The sequence below is a fragment of the Polistes dominula genome, unplaced genomic scaffold (genome assembly GCF_049000335.1).
Source record: "Polistes dominula isolate Pdom_NZ unplaced genomic scaffold, Pdom_raw_medaka contig_75, whole genome shotgun sequence".
Classification (NCBI taxonomy): Eukaryota; Metazoa; Arthropoda; class Insecta; order Hymenoptera; family Vespidae; genus Polistes; species Polistes dominula.
In genome coordinates, this window is record NW_028301003.1 from 53,970 (window position 1) to 78,371 (window position 24,402).

At 29.2% G+C, this 24,402-nt stretch overlaps 6 protein-coding genes across 10 annotated transcripts; 3 read left to right on the forward strand and 3 right to left on the reverse strand.

Moving 5' to 3' along the window:
- Positions 1 to 58: 58 nt before the first annotated feature.
- Positions 59 to 3,598, reverse strand: Pgi (glucose-6-phosphate isomerase). The gene is made up of 11 exons (XM_015330403.2): positions 3,348 to 3,598; positions 2,960 to 3,053; positions 2,499 to 2,690; positions 2,324 to 2,404; positions 2,027 to 2,242; positions 1,708 to 1,947; positions 1,454 to 1,634; positions 1,234 to 1,352; positions 896 to 1,124; positions 744 to 810; positions 59 to 658 (listed from the first exon to the last, which is right to left on the reverse strand). The coding sequence occupies exons 1-11, from the start codon at positions 3,476 to 3,478 to the stop codon at positions 532 to 534; spliced, it is 1,677 nt and encodes a 558-aa protein (XP_015185889.1). The 5' UTR covers positions 3,479 to 3,598; the 3' UTR covers positions 59 to 531.
- A 701-nt stretch (positions 3,599 to 4,299) lies between these two features.
- e(r) (enhancer of rudimentary) lies at positions 4,300 to 5,363 on the forward strand (the record flags this gene model as incomplete). Its single annotated transcript, XM_089173758.1, is given in 4 exon segments — positions 4,300 to 4,380; positions 4,685 to 4,772; positions 5,033 to 5,062; positions 5,065 to 5,363. Coding segments are annotated over 4 exon segments (390 nt in total), but the record flags the coding sequence as incomplete, so codon positions are not given.
- Positions 5,364 to 6,242: 879 nt separating this feature from the next.
- Positions 6,243 to 14,090, forward strand: LOC107071418 (phospholipase DDHD1). 4 transcript variants are annotated; one of them, XM_015330407.2, is made up of 11 exons: positions 6,246 to 6,992; positions 7,138 to 7,240; positions 7,343 to 7,684; positions 8,681 to 8,854; positions 8,945 to 9,073; positions 9,154 to 9,295; positions 9,397 to 9,503; positions 9,604 to 9,914; positions 9,999 to 10,281; positions 10,358 to 10,513; positions 10,623 to 14,090. In XM_015330407.2, exons 2-11 carry the CDS (start codon positions 7,174 to 7,176, stop codon positions 10,769 to 10,771), a joined length of 1,860 nt encoding a protein of 619 aa, XP_015185893.2. In that variant the 5' UTR covers positions 6,246 to 6,992; positions 7,138 to 7,173; the 3' UTR covers positions 10,772 to 14,090. The 4 variants fall into 4 exon arrangements, with proteins under 4 accessions (XP_089029875.1, XP_015185893.2, XP_015185891.2 ...); XM_015330405.2 differs by having other exon boundaries at positions 6,246 to 6,801; XM_089173748.1 differs by having other exon boundaries at positions 6,246 to 7,240; positions 10,623 to 13,737.
- Positions 14,091 to 14,655: 565 nt separating this feature from the next.
- LOC107071420 (embryonic lethal abnormal vision) lies at positions 14,656 to 18,013 on the forward strand. Its single transcript, XM_015330411.2, is given in 7 exon segments — positions 14,656 to 15,347; positions 15,430 to 15,611; positions 15,675 to 15,731; positions 15,733 to 16,562; positions 16,631 to 17,258; positions 17,349 to 17,496; positions 17,574 to 18,013. Coding segments are annotated over 7 exon segments (2,838 nt in total). The 5' UTR covers positions 14,656 to 14,785; the 3' UTR covers positions 18,005 to 18,013.
- Positions 18,014 to 18,556: 543 nt separating this feature from the next.
- On the reverse strand, positions 18,557 to 22,374 carry LOC107071421 (uncharacterized). 2 transcript variants are annotated; one of them, XM_089173755.1, is made up of 3 exons: positions 20,448 to 22,374; positions 19,276 to 19,993; positions 18,557 to 19,011 (listed from the first exon to the last, which is right to left on the reverse strand). In XM_089173755.1, the coding sequence occupies exons 2-3, from the start codon at positions 19,970 to 19,972 to the stop codon at positions 18,629 to 18,631; spliced, it is 1,080 nt and encodes a 359-aa protein (XP_089029881.1). In that variant the 5' UTR covers positions 19,973 to 19,993; positions 20,448 to 22,374; the 3' UTR covers positions 18,557 to 18,628. The 2 variants fall into 2 exon arrangements, with proteins under 2 accessions (XP_089029881.1, XP_089029882.1); XM_089173756.1 differs by having other exon boundaries at positions 19,276 to 19,621; positions 19,742 to 22,374.
- Positions 22,375 to 22,513: 139 nt separating this feature from the next.
- On the reverse strand, positions 22,514 to 24,375 carry LOC107071423 (uncharacterized). The gene is made up of 3 exons (XM_015330417.2): positions 24,171 to 24,375; positions 23,970 to 24,053; positions 22,514 to 23,863 (listed from the first exon to the last, which is right to left on the reverse strand). Exons 1-3 carry the CDS (start codon positions 24,201 to 24,203, stop codon positions 23,666 to 23,668), a joined length of 315 nt encoding a protein of 104 aa, XP_015185903.1. The 5' UTR covers positions 24,204 to 24,375; the 3' UTR covers positions 22,514 to 23,665.
- Between the last annotated feature and the right edge of the window lie 27 nt (positions 24,376 to 24,402).

Here is a 24,402-nt window from a genome sequence, read left to right on the forward strand (position 1 = left end):
AATATTTCAATATTCATCTATATGAGTTAGGAATGGTAATCAAAAATAAAACGAGAGGTTAAATAAAATCAAACTATTAAGTATATATATATATATCTATATATAAAAAAAAAAAACGTTTTTAATATGCCAAGTGATTTATTTATCTACTTGGGATATCAAATAATTTTACATGTGTCGGCATGCGTTCTTTAATGTTTTTTTTTTTTTGCTACAATCAACATAGATTAGTTTGTTCGTTTATTTACGCTTTAATAATATCGTCAGTATTTATAAAAATGAACGAATTATCAATATCTATAACGTTCTATAATTTTTTTCTTTACTTTTTTTAAATATATTATAGATCTCTTATAATATGTTGTATTTTTAGTGGAGAAATATCATGCTACAACGACGTTGTTAGTACTTTTTTTTTTTTCTTTTTCTTTTTCTTTTTCTTTTAACTCTGTCACCACGTTAAATAAAAAATATTTTATTTCAATGTAATCCCATGAATCTAACCAACTACTTGAATAACTAAATACATGATCAAACTGTTAAATTTGCTTTCGCAAATGCAATAAGACCATTTGTTGATGAATCGTGAGTGGTAATTTTATCAGCACTGCGAAGCTCAGGTTCGATAGCTTTAGCCAACTGTTTGCCTAATTCAACGCTATAAAAAGAAGCAATATAAGATATTAACAAGAAAAAGAAATTGTTTCAATTTGTTAATAATTCAATAGTTATTTAGTACTCACCCCCACTGATCGTATGAATTAATATCCCAAATCATACCTTGTACAAATATTTTATGTTCGTACATTGCTAAAAAAAATATTCAAACAAGTTGTAATCAAAAACGAGAATGTCTATGCACTATTAATGGAAAATCTTGAAAAGTGATACTAACCAATTAAAGCACCAAGAACAAAAGGTGTAAGTTTTTTAACCATAATGCTATTAGTCGGTCTATTACCCTCGAATATTTTATGAGGTAATAATGAATTAACTTGTTCCGCGTTTAGGCCAGATTTTTCTAATTCACTTTTAGCTTCGTCTTGATTTTTGCCTTTCATTAAAGCTTCCGTTTGTGCAAAGAAGTTTGATAATAAAATTTCATGATGCAATGTACCTTGAACCTATTAATAAATACAACACAACAATAACGTATTATAATATATTCGTCGCATTGAACCATACTTTCATTATCATTCATTTTCATTCATTTTCTAAAGCTATCAAATCTACCTTATTATGAGATTGTACAGGAATTATAAAATCTGCAGGTACGAGTCTTGTACCCTGATGAAGAAGTTGATAAAATGCATGCTGACCATTTGTTCCCGGTTCTCCCCATACAATTGGACCTTTAAAGAGATAAGATATTATTATTATTATTATACATTAGTTAAGGTTCGACCAATAAAATACATATTTCATATCATCATCATCATCATAATATAATTACCAGTAGAATAATTAACTTTCTTGCCAGATCGAGTAACAAATTTTCCATTACTTTCCATGTCACCTTGTTGAAAATATGCAGCAAATCTGTGCAAGTACTGATCATATGGCAACAATGCATGTGTCTCTGCGTTATAAAAATTGTGATACCATATGCCGAGAAGTGCAAGAATAACAGGTGCCTGCGTATTGTTAAACATATCTATAAATAATATTTCGAACATATTAAGAAAATTCGTGAATTATTTGAAGTACATTTTTCTCTAATGGAGCTGTAGAAAAATGCTGATCCATAAAATGCGCTCCGCTAAGTAGTTTCTCAAAATTTTCAAAACCAATGGACAAGCAGATAGATAAACCGATAGCTGACCACAATGAATATCGTCCGCCAACCCAGTCCCAAAATCCAAACATATTCTTTTCATCGATACCAAATTCCTTCACTTTTTGTGTATTAGTGGATAGAGCAACAAAATGGGAGGCAACGGCTGCTTCCTAAACAGTAAATAACACCAACTATAAGTACTATAATACTTATTAATATATTTATGTAGTCTGTGTACAATTTACTTACATTTTTTAATGATTCTAATAACCACAATTTAGCTGAAGTTGCATTAGTGATTGTTTCTTGAGTAGTGAATGTTTTAGATGCTATTATAAACAGAGTAGTTTCTGGATTTAATTTTTTCAAAGTTTCTGCAATATGAGTTCCATCGATGTTACTAACAAAATGAATTCGTGGTCCAATATGATAGGGTTTTAAGGCCTCTGTTACCATCAGAGGACCCTATTTCAAAAAAATCTATTATTTTAATATACTTGTATGTTATTAAAGATTACTTATATTTAATAAATTATTTCAAATTACCAAATCAGAGCCACCAATTCCAATATTGACAACATCTTCAATAGGTTTGCCTGTAAAGCCTTTCCATTTTTTACATATTATCTAGAATAAGAAGAAAAAGATATTTTCTATTAGATTTTACTCAGATATCTTATCATATCGTCGAATAACAAATAAACGTGATCAAATATCTTGCCTCGTCAGTAAATTGTTTCATGTGTTCTAAAACTGCATTCACTTCTGGCATAACATCTTTACCATCGAGCAAGATGGGAGTATTACTTCTATTGCGTAAAGCTATATGCAAGACTGCTCTGTTTTCGGTAAAATTGATCTTTTCTCCTGAGAACATTGCATTTCGTGCCTCTTCGATTTGTCTTGCACGGGCCTAAATGAAATATCAAAAATATCATTATTTATTGACATTAACATTAATAGTATTCTAAATATCACCTATTTATCATATAAAAGTTATGGATTGTATACTGTCCCAAGCCCCCAGATAAAGGGGCAACAATTTGAAGCCGAGGTTAGCAACCAATCCTCAGTAAAAAAAAAAAAAATAATCACTCTCAGAACTAAGAAAATAGACTCTTTAGGTTGTTTCATTAGGGATAACAGGACGTAATCCTATGGAGAAGAAGAAAAAGATCATACCAAATTGAGTAATAAATCAAGTATCTCCTTTGTAATTCTGTTCTTAGAGTAGTCGAGTAAAATGATTCCATCTTGCGGAGTAGAAATTTCTAAACTGAAAAAAAAAAAACAAAAAAACAAAGTACACAAAAATTAATCAAATATTATAAAAGTACATAATTATAAGATAACTTACAGGCCAATAATTTCAATTATGTCAGTTTTACATAATTATATATTACTAACTTTTAATACTGCTATTTTTTAGATAAAAAAATAAAAGAGATATTTAAATAACAATGAAGTAATGACACTGCATTAACATATTAATAAGTATTTTACTAAGATATCTAAAAAATCTTTGAAGGGTCATACCAAGGTCATATGGCAAGAATATGACTGCACCTACCTGAAATTCTGAAAACGATTAGGATCCTGTTTAAATAAATTATATATATTAATTTGAGATCCTGTGCTGTTGAAAGTTTCTTGTAATTTAACCCAAGCAGGTTCACTTGTTAATTCTGATTTAGGTTTCATATTTGATTTAAGAAAGCCGCGCCGCCGTTTTTTTAATTCGATTTACTCGCCCTCTCTTCAATATATCTTCCACGTTTCTGAGGTTACTGATACTATCTTGCTCTCTATCACAATGTGATAGTGGTAACTAATAATTGTGTACTCAAACGTCATTTCAAATCGAAAAAATTCATTGGCTAGAAATATTGGAAATTAGATAGTGAGAACCAATGATATATTTTAAAATCTTCACAGAAAAGCAGATGGCATTGCAATAGCAGCAATTTCTTCTTTTTTTTCTTTTTTTTCTTTTTTTTTTAAATTAACAATTAGGTAACAAGAGAAACATCTTAGACTAAACAAAATGAAAGAAAAAACAAAATTCTTTATTCTAATATAAGACAATTGTAATATTGTCATAATGTAATATGATCGCCATCTTGGCAAGCCATTTTCATATACGCGCCAAATTTAAAAAAATACATTAATCCAAAATGAATTTTTTACATTGTATACTTTTTGATGAATATATAATCATTAAATTATACAAATCGATCATTTTAAAAGTTATATTGAATATACTTTCCTCATTATTTAACCATAAATAACATTTAAATAAAAATATTTAGATAATTAAGTATCGAACTGACTTTCGTTGTATGGAACTACTAAAATGAATGTTGACCTTTATAAACCTTTGATTCCCTTCTTAATCTTTGTATTCTAAGGAGAAAACTAAATGGTACACATATTTCAATCGTATATCGAAAATTCTAGGACTTGTGATTATATTGTGATTATTAGTTAATGAAATTAAACAAATAGTTTGATTAATATAATAAACAATCACACGGTATCTACCTGATCTTATCGAAAGAAAATTCTTTTCAGTAAAACGTAGAAATGGTAATGTTGTTATAATTGTTAGTGAAATCAACTCTCTCTGTTGTGTGTGTGTGTGTGTGTGTGTGTGTGTTTATATTGTTCATATATTTATGTTATTATTAAGAATATAATTTTTCATTAAACCATCGTTCGCGTTAAGATTTTATTTATTTATTTACTTAATTTTCTTTTTACTTTACTCTATACTTTGTATTATAATATATTTAATATATTTCTAAATATAATTACAAACTTGTCCTTGTATTTGAAAATTGAGGTATCCAAGGTTATAAAATTTATTATAATATATTGTTTTCACTAAGAATTAAATATTGATTTCAGTCACATACAATATTACTCGTGCAGCCAGGCAACCGACCTGAAACAAGAACATTTTCAGATTACGAAAGTGTCAACGAGTGCATGGAAGGTAAAAAATCCTCAATTATTTGATATTTATTATTCTTATATATAGTTGGTATAAAAGAATTTTGTTAAAAAACATTATTCCTATTTACTGCAAGTAATATTATGAAATATGTTATTGTATATGAGGTCACTTTTGTTTACATGACGTCAATGTCTTCAATGAAATATTGCGCGCATATATGTTTAATTTAAATTACATATATTTAATAAGATCCACAAAACTATTGATGATTCTTACGTGTGAAATTCTTACGTGTATAGGTGTATGTAAAATTTATGAGGAACATTTGAAAAAAGAAATCCAAATACACCAACAATCACATATGATATTAGCCAGTTATTTGATTTTGTTGATCAACTGACAGACATATCATGTTTGGTATATCAAAAATCTACAAACACTTATGCCCCGTATAATAAGGATTGGATCAAAGAAAAAATCTATGTTTTGTTACGTAGAGCTGCTGGTGGTCATATCGAGTAATGCTATAACTACTATAGATATAATTCTCCAAGTAACTCATAAGATAAATTAATTTTAAATACTATTGTATACTACTGTTTCTATCAATAAATATATGAATAACTATTATTTTCTTATTTTTAAATGTTAAGATTATCATAAGCTCCTGCATAACGTTTAAGATATATGTATCCGTATACGTATTATTATTGATATTTGCGAATGTATGTATATATTATTATTGTAATAGAATTATTGTGTGTGATTCTATCATCACAATGCGTAGACTCCTCGTTGCTTTGTTCCATGATTAATGGAACGTAATACACGTAATGACAAATGGCGTAAGTTACCAATAAAGTAAAGAACATTTATATTTCGATAGGCGAATATTTTTTTCTCTAGGTATCATATATTTATTTCTAAAATAACCAATTAATTCTGCAAGATTTTTATCTCCAATTATATATATATATATATATAAAAGAAAATATGTCAAAAATTATCTGTAGTATAGCATATATTAAAAAATGATAAAACTAATTTGATTCGTTTAATCTCCAATTATAAATATATATGTTATAATAAAAATCATGTAGATGATAACCTATACAAATATATCAGTGTGATTAATTATAGCTAAAATAAACTTGTGTATGTTATTTTGTTGTAATATATATATATATATGCAGTGATGAACAAAGCTGAAAAACATTCATTCCTATGTATAATAATTGCATATATATAATAGTATATATACAATATAGTATGCATATATAACGGGTTAGAATAAAATAAATGAATTGCGCATGCGTACTAAACTTGATCGTAATGAAACTATATTGCAACGAATAATCAGTTAATTTATCAAAGACATTATTAATTTATTGCTACTTTTCTGTATTATTTTGATACAAAAAGTCATCTAGAATGATAAATATATCATTTGTAAAAATAGATATATATATATATATATAAAAATATAATGCGCATGTTTTGTTTCTTGGAATTGAGTACTGTGAATATTTCTTGTTGATAATAAATTACTACTACCAATAATTATATTATGTGTGTGCATATATGTATGTACATATCATGTAATTTGTAAAATATATACATATATAGGAACATATATACGCATACATACGCATATAAATGTATGGGATGTAAGTTGCACACTTTAGAATACGCGCGGTAGGTTACAATAGATACAGTGCAGATTATGATAGAATGCATTGAAAGTTGCATTCATGTAATAGATATCACATGTATGCTATTGCATTAGTCCTTTTGTAACTATGCCAGTGCCATTGACGATCAGCTGTCCAAGTTCTGGAATTTAAACATATTGCGTTTGCAAAGCGGAAACTCGTTCGGAAATCAAATGTAGTTATATAAGATTACAGTTGAGAGAAATGAATCAGTCTTCTTGCAGTGCGTTTACGAAGATCAATTATATATTTCGATAATATACGCGTTTATTATTTTCGTATATTCTAAAGGGGGGAGCATTTAAAGTGTCACGATAATATTTCCAACGTCGCTGCCTGTCACCGCCTGTCTCTTTGTATTATTATTTTTGTTCTATCTTTCTTTTTTTCTTTCCTTTCTTTGTATCGCATCAAATAATTGTAAATAATTCTTTATTTGTTTAATATTATACAATATTCAAATTATTCATTTAATAATTCAAATATTCGTTTTTGTTTGTTTGTTTGTTTGTTTTTTCAACTCATTTTATAAAGTGTTTCCAAAATCGTAAGTAACTTAATATTGTACTTGAGTGCTATTATTATTTCTCGTTGAAATGCATTGTTTTGTTTAAATGCACATACTTAAATATATATATATATACATATACATATATTTTTGTATATTTTGTTGCTGTTATTTGAAATAATAGAGGGTTTTGAAAGGCTTACAACAGCGTTAATAAAGAATGTCCAGTAATCCTATTGCAGTAGATCCATTCAGTGAAGTTGCTTTGGAACTAGATATTTGTGAAGGTATTAAATTGTATTATTGTATAATTATAATGTTAAACGATAATGGCAAGAATGAAATATTTAATTAAATATTAAAATGTGCTATGATTATTATTATTAAAGGGAATGGAGATGTGGATAACGAGCAAAGTACACAAAGTACGCAAAGTGCACAAAGTACAAAAGAAGATACTAAAAGTACAATTAATGAACCAACTTATGCCGAACCGCTTACACCTGAAGAAATACGTTGGTTTTACAAAGGCGGAGTCGATAAGAGATGGGTCGAGTTTTGTGGATATGATAGTTTGAGAATAGAAATGGCTTGGCAAGAGAGACAAAGTCTTCTTAGTAAAAATGATGGTAAAAGTCATGAATTGCCACCTGCTGAGAAAGTCGTCGTTAGAGGAGGAATGTACGATACGGAAATAGATAATATGAAATGCGTCTCTATATATTGGCCAGGTACTGATTTTTATGATTTTTTACGATTCTTATGATTCTTATGATTTTTATTTAACAATTATTTCATCACTTTATATTTAATACGTATTTCTGTCGAATAATATTTTTAGATAGTCTGTGTTGTGTAAGTATTTACAAGATAATATAACATCCTTGATAATATAACATATGTGGGAACGGCGAAGAGGAAGAAATAGTAAATATTTTACTAGTTTCAATCATTTTTCCAATATCTTATTTTCATCTAAATAATTCAATAGTGAATAATACATTTGAATAATCTTTATTTGTATAAGAAGACTGCTAATAATTGAATACTACATTGTATCCAGTTTTACGTATCCATAAACATTGAGAATCATGGAATAATAATTGAGAATAAATGCCAACATTGAGCAGGTGTAAGCATACATATCAATTCAAACAGTGAAATATATATATCTTTTTTCTTATATCCTGTATATTTTTATATGTTATGTATGTTTTATGAAACAATTAAGGATCCATAATCTATGGATCTCAGTATTCTTCATTTTATGATTGTTTTTCTTTTTTTTTTTTTTTTTTGCATCATCTTGTTTATTATTATAATTGTTGTATATATAATCTTTCATAATCTCTTCACGAGTATCTAATGCTATATGATCTATTTTTCTTCTAGTTTATCATAGCCAATTTCCTTTTACTGATCGAGCAATAGCACAACAGTAAGAGGAAATAAATTTCTCTAAATCATTTGTATGCACATTGTACATATACCATGAATGCCAATCTACGTTTATGATATATTTGACATATATGACATATTTAGACTACCTCCTTGTCGTTACCACACAATTTTCTTTACTCAATACACACTTGTAGAAAAACTGTATATTCTCTAACTCTTCTTGTTAATATCATTCATTTTCATTTATTTTCTACCTCGATATATATATAATATTATGTATTTTAATTTGATACGAGAAATTAATTATATTAGATTTTAATTAATAGGCGAAGAATGGGAAATAATGAGAGGTACGTGGTATTACGATGGTAGTTGGATACCATTGGAAATAGAACATTCTAAAGTAATAGAAGAAGTTCATTTAAAATTGTTTCCAAAACCATCTTCGGAACAGAATAAATCAACACCTGAAACAAATGCTTCTTCTTATTCATATAAAGGTATCAATTATTTTTCATATTAACTTTTAGGCTTTTCCAGCTTTACTGGAGATCATTTTGAAAATATTGATCAATACATTAATGTTTCAGTATTGCATACGGAATGTTTTCCAGAATTTCACGTCGACTGGCATTCAATAGATTATGTCGCATTATACAGTGAATATACAACAAGTAAATTAATGCGTAGCGTTACGTCGAAATTGGGCTTGCCTAAAAGTAATTACTTTTTCATAATTACTACTAATCATTTTGATAAATATTTATTTATATACTTAAGTGTGCAATGAACATTCTAGCCACAGGATATCGAATAAAAAGAGGATATAAAGTTCCTGCCATAATGGAAGATAAACCACAAGATATTGATCACTTAGTATTTGTTGTTCATGGAATTGGTCAAAAGAGAGATACTGGAAAAATAATACGCAATACAACATCGTAAGATTTAAAATTTAAATTATATAATTTTCTTAATAAATCTTACAACTATCATAACATCATATTATAAATGATTAATTAAATGATTTCTTTTTAAATAGATTCAGAGAATGCATAGAACGATTGAAACAACGTTTCTTTCCACACTCAAATTACAGGGTTGAATTTTTCCCCGTTGAATGGAGATCATCTTTGAAACTCGACGGAGGTAAGCACAATTGGTTAATAAGGTCTAATAAGAAAGCAATAAATTATACGGATTATTATTAATATATTTGTTGTTTATATATACAACATATTTTCCACAGATATAGTTGAAGCTATCACACCATACAGCGTTTTAAGTATTCGTCATCTATTAAATACGTCAGCAATGGATATACTTTATTATACAAGTCCTCTTTATGGTGGAGAAGTAAGAGCTGGATTACAAAAAGAATTGAATAGATTATATTTCATGTTTACTAGCAGACATCCTGACTGGAAAGGCAAAGTTTCAATTTTGGCACATTCGTTAGGCTGCGTCATCGTATATGATATAGTTACAGGGTGGATGAGTCCAGACACAAGACCTCCGTCTCCCGATCAAGAAGTATTACTGCAAGGTTTACAATTTCCTGTACGTGATTTTAACCATTATATATATATTATAATATTTCTACAAAATAGAAATATTAGTTATGACATATTTTCTTATTTACAGATTGAGAACTTATTTTGTCTGGGTTCTCCTTTATCAGTGTTTTTAGCATTACGTACACGTACACCGTCCAATAGATTAGATGTAATGCCTCAAGGTCTCTGTAAAAGGTTTTATAATATATTTCACTGGTCTGATCCTGTAGCATATCGTATGGAACCGCTTTTGGAAAGAGGATATAGTAAAATTGAGCCAGTTGTTATACCACCGTATGGAGGAGGAGTTGATGAATTACAAATAGAACCCTCGTCAATATTTAACGCAGATCAAAATCTATCTCCAACTGGTGTGTGTGTGTGTGTTGTGTGTGTACAAAAATTTAAACAAAAATTGGAATGAGCATTTTGTTTTTATATTAATAGAGACTGAGGAAAGAGAAGATAGTCCAGTGGACGTGTCCAATCGTAATACAGAAAAAGGATGGAGTCTTTGGGGTTTAGTTAGAGCAGGTTGGAATGTTAAAGAAGGATCATCTTCACCAACACCTGACTCAAATCCACCAATCCGTCCAGGACAAGGTATTTTTTTATTCCCATTTATAAATAATAATAATAATAATAATTTGAATTGGTCTAATATATTTACATATATATATATATATTGAATAACATTTTGTATATTCATTAGAGCTAACGCAACGTTTGGATTACGTTTTACGAGCAGTTGGATTAGGTAGAAATTATTTATATGCAGTAGTAGCTCATACTAGATATTGGAGTAACGATGATGTGGCTTATTTTGTTCTAACAAGACTATTTCCAACATTAGAAGCATGATGGCAATATCATTGCTTGAAGCTGAATTTAAACAGATTTTATTCAATTTACTAGTCGATTTTGCTGGCCTTTTATACCTGATATAAAAACTAGGCCTACCACTAAAAAACAATCTGTGATAATGGAAAAAAACGATACAATAACAATATAAAATCTATCAATATAAAATTCATGAGAGAGATTTTATATAATAATTCATGCAGTTCAATATTAATACGGTCAAGGTTTTGCAGATCAAATCAATTATATAGTTGTGTGTATGTATGTATGTATGTATGTATGTTGTATGTATGTATGCGCGCGCGTATGTAAAGAAAGAGGCGCACGTGTGCGCGCGTGCATCATACAAATGTTAAATTTGTATATTACTTCATACTGTAAGAAGTAAGTAAGATATGTAATATATGTGTATTATAATAATATAATGAATAATACACGATAATACACGTATATTACTTTTATCTTGAAAAATGCCTCTTTTTATAACTTATCGTAAATAAGTTTTATTTGTTGTGTTTAATAAGCATATAGTTTATAATAGATATTTATTTAAGTATTTAATCATATAAAAATTGTTAAGACCAAAAAACACACACGTACATTAATTGATGATAAAAATAATGGTAGTAATCTTCCTTTAAAGTAAGCCATTAAAAGTTAAGTTTTTATTTGATGTCAGTACAATCTCCCACTTTAAGGATAATGATTATCACTCTCCTCCGTTCATAAATTGTTTTATTTTTTTGTTCAAATTCTTACTCACACACTGATCATGCTTCTTTTAGTTATTTACAATTGGAATTGTATTAATCTACGATGATTATAAGCTAAGAAGCATGATGAGACGCAGTGGGATTTAAAGGAAATCATATCACAATAAAATTTGAGAAAAGCTATAATATATTCAATTGAAATGTAATATTTCCTGTGATGGTATGCGTTGTGCGTATGTGTGTTGTATATACACAGTGGCCCAGTAATCATGGTACAACCAGGAAAGAACTGACTCTTCTTTAAATAATAAATTGAAATTGTGAAATAACATCTTTTTATATACATTTTCACATTTTCTTTTCAAGATAATCAATCAATATGGAATCCTTTGTTCTTATATCAATCTCGTATGAGATTATTGTAATTACAGTGTGAGAGACAACAACAACAACAACAACAACAACAACATAATAGTGCATAATAATAGTATTATTAAAATATAACAAAGAAAAACCAAAAATTTGAAATTGTCCTTGTATTCCAAATGAAGTTCATTCGTTGTATAGACAATTTGGTGGTACGATTAAAAGGAAACGGCTGATGAGTATAATTAGCCAATTAAACAAAATGACCAACTTAAAGAAAAACATGCAATTAATTATTCATTATTTGCATGTGCGCGCGCGTATATCATTGATTTTTTGATCACAGCTTTTTTAATATAATCTTATTGAAAATTATAATAAGTAAATAGATGATAAAGTTAATCGCGATTCTATGAAATAATAATATATAAGATAAATTTAATGTATTGACTGCAAGGGAACAGAGTATTCTTTTATAGAAAGAAAAATTCAAACAGTAAAACGTAATCGGTTGATGAAATCAAAAAAGAACAACAAAAAAAGAAAGAAGAACTTTATTTAATATTTATTATAGCATAATTTGTTACTCGTATTAAAATTGGAAACGTTATGTAATGCTATTAATCTTATTCCAATGTTACCACGTTCAAATTTTATCTTTGCAAATACTTATTATAACAATAATAAGTCATTTATAAACGTAAATATATATATATATATATATATATATATCAATTAATATTGTAAAAGAATATACGTGACCAAGATTGAAAATATATATATAATATATATTTGGAGTATCATATCAAAAGAATTAAATATATATTTATATATATTTTGTTTTTATTCCCTTATGCAGTTACTACAAAAACAAAAACAAAAACAAAAAAATAAAAAAAAAACAAACAAAAAGAAAAAAGCGAACATGAAAGTATTTACCAAACATATATGCAAATATGTTAATGTAAATTAAGTTTATAGTATTCATTTATTTTAATTTATTCTCTTATTATTTTACACATTTAACGACGTCAGCTTTGCATTACTGTGAGATACTTTTTATACTGAAATTACTATGTAAGCAGTTAGACACAACCATAGATGTGTTTTAAATTTGGAAAGATGTATTTAAAGGTGTTACAATAATTGTCAAGTCATAAACAAGCAGCAATGCGAGTGCCAGCGTTCAATGTGTTTTAAAATACTTGAGATTTTATTTAGTTGTTATTTTAGCAAGTACAAGCATTTCCCCCCCCTGGGAATCAGCTTAAAAATAAAATACATTTGATTTTATTTGAAGAAAAAGTATAGAAAATCGTGCATGTATGTATGATAAATAATATTACGCAATAACTGTTTTCGAATTGAACATTTAATTAAGTACACGCCGTAGTATTATGACAATAAAATAAAGATGATAAAATTACTTTCATATCACATTTCATAATTCATATAGTCAGCAGGTACGCAGGAACATGTATATTAAATTAGATAATACAAGATAATAAGATAATCGCATTGAACATGTACGATAAAACAGCAGATATATTTGAAAAAGGAGTATAATCATAGGAATTATCAATTACGAAACATAATAACGTGTTCCTACATACTTATATATTCATGATTACATGTTAATAAAACTAACGGCTAATTCTCTTTTCTCCTTTTAAATATGATACATATATTCTAATAGTTTAACTATATATAAGATAGTTTTTCCTACACAATCTATATAATTATCGATAATAATGTAATATATGATAGGAAATTTTGTAATACTATGTATTAGCGCTATATCAAAAGGAGTTTAACTTCGTTATGAATTATATGATTCTTTACTTACAATTAGTTTGCCATTAAATAAATAAAAGGCTATTTAATAAATGTAATATCTTATTAGAAAGATGAGACGCGCGACCCGTCATTCATAATATAATAAACATTTGAATAATTTTTTAGAAACCTTGTGCTTCCAATAAAAAAATACTTTTTCATGAAATTACATTGTATATAATAAATTGACATTGTATTTCATTTAATAATAATTTACACGTGCTAATTGACAATGCTTATTTAAGTATATCTTTGAAAATATTATTATGTTATAATAATTAGTTATGTGTCATATAATTAATCATGTATTCGAATAAGAAAAGTGCTGTGATCTATTATTTTTACTATCTTCGTGTACATTCAATTGTCATTTGAATAAAAATAAATTGAACATGTGCTCAATATCGCGCTAGATCGAATGGTAATATTAATTTTTTTCTTTTTTTATAAAAATCGTAATAATGCATTAATATTATAATATCTCATTTTGATACATTATTAAGTCAGTCGTCAACCAATGTGACCGAAAATATTCCTTGTTGTATTGGAGGAATAACATAAACGGAAAATTAAAATAAGTATTTATGTTTTTAAGGAAATAATGATGTATTTATTGTTAGCTAATTGGAAGTAGCTAAGTAGTTATAAAAGTCTGAAAAATCTGTTATTTGTAAAAGTTGGACAAAAAAATATCGAAAAGGAATAAAAGTATCATCAAAGAGTGATGAAATGGGAGAAACATATTAAATGCCATATAGTCAATAAGGGATAATAAGTAAATTATTTATAAAAAATGATTTCGTTGCATTCATTTTTAATCATTTAACAAAAATATATTGGGAAATCTGTATTTTATTATCGACTGGTATAATATATGCTGCCATCTAGCGTTACTAGCTATTACTTCATCTTACCGACTGGTAAAATATTTTTGCCATCTAGCGGTACTAGTTAAAACTTGTTCGGTGATTGTCACAACTAAAAAAACAAACATAACCTTTGAGTTAAAGAGAATCATTGCAGTTTTCTTGTTGCAGAAATTCAAATTTAACACAATACATCATAAAAGATATTAATTTTTTCCAAATAATAAATTCAAATGAAAAAAACAGAAGAAATGGATTATAAAAATGAGAGTGATGAAGAAAGTTGTTCTGGTACGAATTCATTAATCGTAAGTAAAAAGGAATTAAAATTGCGAGAAAATGAAGAGGATCAAGAAGTGGATAATAAAGATGAGAAAAAGGATGAAGAATGTTTAAATAGCGATAGTGATGATGATGCTGCTGACGATGATGATGGTAAAGAAAATAATGATGATCATATGAATGTCAATGAGGATAATGATAATGATAATGATGATGATGATGATGTTGGTGATGATGACGACGATGCCAATGAAGCAGAAATTAAAGCATTGGAGGCTTTGCTGGCAGAAAATCCTTACGATTACAGTAGTCATATCAAGTTGATTAAAAAGTTTCAAATGATGGGTGAACTTGAGCGTTTACGTAATGCAAGAGAAAACATGAGTTCAATGTATCCTTTGAGTTCAGAATTATGGCTATCATGGTTACGCGATGAAATGAAGTTAGCTGTAAGTAGCGAAGAAAAAGCAGAAGTTGTGAAACTCTGCGAAAGAGCTGTTAAAGATTATCTTTGTAAGTTGATAGACTTAGGATATCTATATTAGATATGTATAACGCATAAAAGTATGTAATTGTATGACAATTTGATGATTAGGTGTCCAAGTTTGGATGGAATATTTACAATTTAGTATTGGAAATATGGACAACGAAAAGGATGGAGTTAAAAATGTTCGTGCACTTTTTGAAAGTGCATTAACATCGGCTGGATTGCATATTATCAAGGGAGCTGTTATATGGGAAGCATATAGAGAATTTGAAGCAGTATTATTGGCATTGGTAAATGAAATAAATGTACATGTGTTTATATATATGAAATTGATTGAATTTTATTTCAAGTAGATCGATCCTACAAACGAAAGTGAAAAGAAGCAACAACTGAGCACCATTGGAAATCTTTTTCCGACGCCAATTAGCGTGTCCTTTACTCGATATGGAAAAAACCTATGAAGAGTATGAAACTTGGAGAGCTGGTGATGGTGCCGAAGCTACGTTACTGGATAATCTTGTCCTCGTAGGATATGAACGTGCTCTTGAAATGCTAAATAATCGTCTTCCTTATGAAGAAAAAATAGTATCTTCTCGAAAAGAAAATGAATTGTTAGACGCGTATAAAGAATATTTGTCGTATGAAAAAATTCATGGAGATCCGGGCCGTGTTACAGTTTTATACGAGAGAGCAGTTGCTGATCTCAGTCTTGAAGTATCGCTTTGGGTAGATTATATTAATTATCTTGAAAATAACATTAAGATAGAGTCGGTATTAAACAAGGTATACGAAAAGGCATCAAGAAATGTTCCATGGTGTTCAACTATTTGGCAAAAGTGGATTAGAGCCTATGAGAAATGGGAGAGACCCGTTTTGGATATTAACAACTTATTTGAAAAATCTTTAATAATGGGTTTTTCAGAGGCTAAGGATTATCGTGATCTTTGGATGAAATATTTAGAATATTTGTGTCGTAGATTGAATGACAATATAAACACAAAGTGTATAGAAATAGAGAAACAAAAAACTCATCTACGCAATACATTTAACAAAGCATGCGAACACTTGGCTAAGATGTTTGGTTTGGATGGTGATCCTAATGGAATTATTTTACAATATTGGGCAAGAATGGAAGCTATACATGAAAATATGGAAAGGGCTAGATCTCTTTGGACAGATATACTTTCGTTAGGCCATTCGGCAACTGCTTCTTATTGGTTGGAATATATCTCTTTAGAAAGGTAATTTTTTCGAAATTATTCAAACAAACAAACGTAAATTCATTAATATTCGTTGAAAATGTTAATAGATTTTACGGCGACTCGAAACATTTGAGAAAAATATATAAAAGGGCATTAAATTCGGTCAAAGATTGTCCTGAAATCGTGGCTAATTGCTGGTTGAATTTTGAACGTGACGGAGGTACTCTCGAACAAGTGGAATATTGTGAAATGAGAATTCAAGAAAAAATGGCCAAATTGGAGGAAGAAAAAAGTAGTAAAGCTAAGCAAGCTAGTGTGAAAAAAGAATCATTTGGACAAGCAAGGAAAGGAATTAGGAGGAAAGCTGATGATATAAGTAAATGGAAAAATTTAGGAGTTTCTTCGAGCAAAATAATCAAAGTAGAAGAGAAAAATGAATTTAAATTAAGAGAAAGTCGTCTTAATTTGGACAAAAGTTACTGCGGGGAAGAAGTCAACCAGTCAACAGAAGATCAACCACCGCCAGGCTTCAAAGCATCCGAAAATGAAAAAACCGATACAAATCGTGAAGTAGATGATAAATTAACCGTATTCATTAGTAATTTGGATTACACAGCTATCGAGGATGAAGTTAGGGATGCTCTACAACCAGTAGGACCAATAACTTTAGTTAAAATGGTTAAAGATTATAAAGGACGTAACAAAGGTTATTGTTACGTTCAATTAAGCAATACCGTACGTTAATAGATTTTCATCTTAACACAAATTGTCAATAATCAGTGTCGTCGTTTACAATTTACACAATTTATACATTTGTTACAACAGGAGGCAGTTGAGAAAGCATTGACGTTAGATAGAACGCCCATAAAGGGACGTCCCATGTTTATTTCAAGATGTGATCCTAACAAGAGCACGAGAGCTTCAGGATTTAAATACAATAGCACACTGGAAAAAAATAAACTTTTTGTCAAAGGTAAGCATAATAGACAATATGTAAAGTTTGATTTTATTGTTAGCCTATAAGCTAATATTATTATCATTATCTCGTAGGTCTACCAATTACTACAACGACAGAGGATCTTGACAAAATATTTAATATTCATGGAAAATTAAAAGATGTTCGTTTAGTTACTTACCGCAATGGACATTCCAAAGGATTGGCATACGTTGAATATTTCAACGAAACTGATGCTGCTAAAGCTCTTCTTGCTACGGATGGTATGAACATTGATAATAAAGAAATAAGCGTAGCTATTAGTCAACCACCTGAACGTAAGAAAGAAGAAGTTTTTCATGGTAAATCGTTAGGTAGTAGTACAGTAAGTAGAACAACGTTTGGAGTACCAAAAACCTTGTTATCTATGGTACCGCGTAATGTTATGATTAGTAGTAATAATACTAATAAGAATTTATCTAAGATAGAAGTATCCCAGCCGAAAAGTAATCAAGATTTTCGGAATATGTTGTTAAGTAAAAAATAATCTACCGTATTATATAAAAGATTATTTTTAATGATAAATCCAGTGCTCCATCATATCACCACGTAGTATCCTTCCATATATCTGACAAAGTATACATATATTGTATAATTGTATAAAGCAGCAAAATATGATATAATATACAATTTTGATAAAAACAATATAATAGCTTTAGTAAAATGAGGAAACAGTTACTACATACTTTACTTTACTCTATTGTTTATATGTTAAATATACGATTGAATTGTCATTATTCAAATATATTATTGATTATTGTAAGAAAGTATAAAAAAAAAAAACAAGAAATACATTATGGTAATCGACCAGGAAATACAATAAATATCTTCAATGTTTAAATGAATAATGTGTGTAATATATACATCATGAAAATACGTAATTAGTAAAATTAGAAAAATTATTTATCTAAATTTGAAAAATCGTTCAATCACACACACGCACGCACGCACGCACGCACACGAGCGTAAGTACTTACAAAAAATCACTCAAGAACATTCCTGAACAAATAGTTTAAACGAATAATAATAATAATAATAATGACAGAAATATAATAATTTGCAGTGAGTACAATTTGTTGATATTTTTCCTCAAACGAATGACCGTTGTATATTACATTTGTAATTGTGCATTAGATGATATGTGACATTTCTTGTGTCTTGGCGGAGCCACGGGTGGATTTTTGGTGTCGTCTGGTGTCAAAAGTCTTCTTTGCAATAGCCATTTTTTGGCTCTACCAGCGTGGTAATAGTACGTGTAAAGCAGTGCCATAGCAGCCAGCACCACCAATAGACACGTACCAGCAATGATAATACTGAACAACCAAGAAGGTGCTGATATTGGTATAGAAGTTGGTTCCATAGTTGATGATGTGTCCGTAGGTGTACTTTCTGTTGGCACTTTTGGAAGATCTGGCAATGATAGAGTTTCATTGTCACCGATAGCGATATCAGCACATGCTCGGAATTCTTCTTGTGGTCCACAACCTACAGCTCCTAACGAACAAACACGCACACACCAGCAGACATGCAATAAATAGTCTTTGTGTAATCTCGTCATGCAATTGAACGAACGTGCTAAGAACTTTAATGAGTATTGCTGAAATAACAGTAATATAATATGCAACTGTTATTCTATTATTGTTATTTTACTTTCTACAATGATATTTCAAAATCAACTCTTAATAATTATGCATTTTCCATACCATTGATTGATGATTGATTATTATCAAATGTATATTTGACTAAAATAATACATACCTGTGCCATTTCCGCAATCACCCCAATTATTGCCAGCTATGTATCTCCATTGAAAAACGCATTGTCTACAAGTCAATCCTTCGGGTAATTTATAAAATCCTTCGAAAATCTTATTACCAGGACCTGGATAATATCTTGCAGTTCCATTCTTTCCAACTAGAAGATACTTGTCCAAACATTCCTGAGTGACTTCCTTGTCACGGTAAATCATCGGACACGTGCGAAATTCAAAATAGCCATAATGATTTGCTGTTAACTGGACACGAACCGGTATAACGGAACCAGTTCGATATCTTCGAACGATCACCCCGTTCCCATACTTCCCACCAGTTTCGTGCAAACGTGGCTGATGAAAATAATCGAAAAGAACATGAAAAAAAAAAAAAAACAGTATTTTGTACTCGTTTCGTTTATATATATATATATAATTTTGGAAATAATAAGATATAAGAATAAAAATACGTACGGTAGCGGAATCCCAAGGATCTCCGCAAATTCCACATTTTCCTTTATTTCGTTGCCACTGTCTGGTGAAACCACCGCAATAGCATTCGTGATCATTATAATCGTGCGGAGTGTCGAAACCATATCTCCACATAGATGCTCTTGAAGGTGGTTCTATCAGTCTTCCATGAGATGATACTCGTTTTACGACTAATGCAACAAGACAAATCGATGCAAAAATCACGAAGCGCATTTTTTAAATGACAAGTGGCCTCTAGAAAAAGAAACCTATTTCATTTTCTTATTATAACGTTCGATGTTATGCAGCGAATTAGTTGTAAGAAGAATTTAGGAAGAAGGGAGAATTGTACAGACCGGTTATCGGTACTCGAACAACAGTCTACATACGACGTCTGTATATATTATGTATATATCACAGTTTATCTTGAACAATGAGTAAAAGTAAAAGTACTTGGTAACAAAGTAAAATTTATTAAACAAATATTTCATTATTATTTATTCAAGATACACTGTTGTATTATTTAGTAAAAATATCGTTATTTCAATAAGTCAATTTGAAAAAATGATATTCACTTTAATTGTGGATTAATGTAAAAATTACTAAATACTCTACACTCGATCGATCACTCATTCACTGGACACGTGAAAAATCTTCAATCACTGTTTAAATAAAAAAGAAAAATAAAAGTAGATAAAGGAGAACGTACCGTCGTCGTCGTCGTCGTCGTTTGTATGATAGAATTGGAGGGCCCTGTTTTCTCGCGACACTGAACGGTGAATCAGAGCCACTGACATGAGATCCCACTCGAAATGAAACAGGAAACCGGTCGGTCGATGACTGAACTTCAAAGTTTGCTATTCGAACTCTCTTTCGAGCTACGGCATATTAAGAGTAGGTCATTAGAACGAGGCGTTCGCTCGTATTCCTGACATGTACAGCACGGAGGAGACATCGATGCTTGGCATTTGCACGGGCACAGATCGGCGTTTATTTCTAAAAACGAATTCACAATTTTCTGTATAAAACAATACGAGTGATGATTAGTATTACAAGTTTCTTTCTACATATATCAAACTTTATCTACAATGTAACACTCGGTATGTAGATTTAAGTGCGATGTTGAATGCGATCTTTCTATAATGTGATCTTGAATGCAAGGTGAAGGAATACGTTTCGTAATATGCTACTTGCGTTATCGTATGTATCTGTTCTTAGAAGAAAAATATTCAGTAATTATTGTTATCTCATAGAAAAGGAACGTCTAAAGAGGAGATATTATTTTAGCGTTAGAGAATATATATTTTCAAACGATTATATATACTTTTTCCCATAACGGTGAACGGGAAATTATGCGGAAAGTAGCCCCGGTTGTTATGACGGCTGAGGTGTAAAATTGTCGGAACGAAAAGGAAATGGTGTACTGGTGATGTTCTAAAACGCTTACGCTTTCTGATCGGCATTCGTTGAACATCTTTAACGGATGAACGTTCGATACGAATACATTTAGAGAGAAACAACAAGAAATAGAAAAATAGTCTGCTGGTCTCAGTCTGTTAACTAAAAACTTCCTTGCTTTCTCCGTTTGCTTTCAACCTACCTACCTACCTACCTACCTACCTACCTACCTACCTACCTACCTTTCGCGATAATTCACTCAGGGAGAAAATTGTTGGAACGATAAAAAAAAAAAAAAAAAAAGAAGAAGCGAATAAATAATAAATTAGATGTGATATTAACTAAAGTTATTCGTGCGATGACTTCTTTCCAATTGATTTCGAATGCATTGATGCGTAAATTTGATATAATTAAAAATAGTACAAATTTGGTTTATGATAAAAATTGAAAGGAAAGTTCCATGACCTCGAATGCATTTAAAGTTCATACTTCTATTCACGGACATTCCAACCGGACACATTCCGGTTTTTTACTGGATCTAACTAACATACATACACACACACACGCTTGTTTTATTTTCTATAGAGCGTCATATTCGGGATAATTAGACAAACATTAAATACGCAGGTTCGTTTCACTACGGAGATAACGATTTATTATAATATAAATATATAATAAATATCTAAAAAGATACAGTTTTTGTTTTGTATTGAGGATTTGTGTATATATGCATTATAAATTTGTGAACAATCGTACATTACAATAATCAATAATATCGTATTAATAGAAAAACTTAATATAAACGATCAAATGAAAGTGTATAATATATATATGTATCGCGTAGAGATGGGATTAAATATTATTACAAGCTTTGCGTAAATAAATATCACATTATATAGATAATAACAAGTTAATATAGTTAAATATTGCAACAATATTAACAATTGTAAGAGTATAATAAATAATGATTGAAGGAAGATGCATAAGAAGCGTATTACACTGATAGATTTGATTATGCACTGACCATATTATTGTTTGAGAAAAGAAGAAGAATACCAATTGAATGTATCATAGGAAGATAATAAGATGCAATCCTTAAGTAAGATCAAGTAAAAATTGCTTTACGTTACTTTTTCATCAGTTTGCTTTACATTACTATAATATACTTACAATATTTAATTACATAGAATAAGTCTTGAATATGATATGTTCTATTGCCTATCTATGCCAAAGAATAGATTACATTTATGCATCTATTCTTTGTAAAGGAAATATTTTACTTTACTAATTGACCAAAGTTTTGGCACGTTATAAATGTGTTCCAGACCATTTTTCTCTTAATTTATATATGATAATTGAATGTAATATTGGTTTATCTTTCTTTTTTATCTATTCTACTTTAGAATAACAATAAGTACTTTTATAATTTTAAACAGATTCCAAGTATTATCAATGTCTTATTTTTTAAATCAATGAATATATTGGATATTCATATTGACTTATAGGAGTTTTTTTTTTGTTTCACATAAAGTACAAAGTAGATTTACCAAGAGTTTGTTAAAATAGTTAACAATAATAATGAAATATGATAAATTTCGATGGAAAACATTTTTTCTAGAATAATATGTATATGTAATCTAACAATTGAATACTAAAAAATACTATATTATTATCATCATATTGATTATATCAATAAATAACGGTAAATATATAGGCATATATATACCTTATATATAATAATACAGATTTTACGTTATATAACATAGTACACGTACTTGGATAAAATGCGCAACTATGTTGGTAAGGCAATGTTATTTCTCTCACGATTTAGTACAAAAACTCTTTCATTTTGTTTTGTTGTTGCGAGCCGTCGTACTTTTATCATCCTACTGTTTCACAAACTCATGCTCAATTCTGCACATTTCGTAGGGAATTTGAAAGAGGAAGTTAATTTTAGTTAATATTATCTTGATAAAGATAGTATTATAGTGTAGTAGTGTTAGCAAAGTGAATATTTAATCAGTGCATTTCTTACATATGTTATTGACAAATAGAGAAATATAAATACATAGGTGGTGTTTGTTATTCGTAATATATGTTTTTTTTTCTTTTTATTGATCTTGAAAATGGTATAACAAGATATTGACTATACATACTAGTGTGAATCTTTAACACATTAATTATATGTCGAAAGAAATGAACTATGATTAATATTTCATTAAAGACCTTCTTTTTCAAAGTTGAATGCACGAGCAAATAGATTGGCCCCAGCGCCATTCATTAATGGCACATATTTCATGATTTATTTGTCAATAAAACACTTGATCCCATCTTATTCGTAAAACAATGATTGAGATTTAAGTAGATTTAAGTAGATTTAAGTAGAGACTTGTATATTCTCATATAGGGGAAAACACGTTGAGAATAAAAGTGATATGTAAATTAGTAGTTTGTATCACTTTTATCCTTTTAAATAAGACAAGTTGAAAAATAATAAATAAAAAGTTATGATTTAGGAATGTTTACCTCTTACTTTAACTGAGGAGTCTTCTGTCCTACTAATTTATTACGAAGTAAATTGAAATTACCGTGTACTTGAGATAGTTGAGCCTTAAGCGAATCGGAAAGTTGTTTTTGCAACTGTTGAACCTCGGAAATTTCTTGACGAAGGTTTTGATAATCTTTAGTAACTTGATGGACAGAACGTAACAAGCGAACTACCGATATCTGTTTAAAGTTAAATAACTCATAAAGCATTGAGTTATACAGTATATAACGTATATTAGTGAAAGTTTAGTCAAATCAAATCAAATCAAATTAAATCAAATAATACCTCATTATCTGGATCTTCAAATTCTTTCTCAAAGGCATCTATTTGCCAAGCAATCATATCTAATTTTCCATCAGCCTTTTGGACCTATAATTACGAATGAAAAATAATATTAAACTTTGACATTTACATAAGGATAGATAAGAGAGTTATTGAAACATCTATTGAAACACGTATAGAGTTTTAATTAAAGATTAAACTTACGCTTTGTTCAAGATGTACGATGGCAGACTCCATATTTTCTTTTCAAAATGCGAATATCTTGAGATATTCAAAGGGAAGGTGTGTAATTAATTAATTAATTAATTAATTAATGAGATACGCACAAAAGACCACTGCCTTACCACTTTAAAATCGATTATATACACCTATTTCGAGAATTTTGAATGGGGGATAAAAAACGGTTATAATAATCGATTCGATGCACTTACTGCAG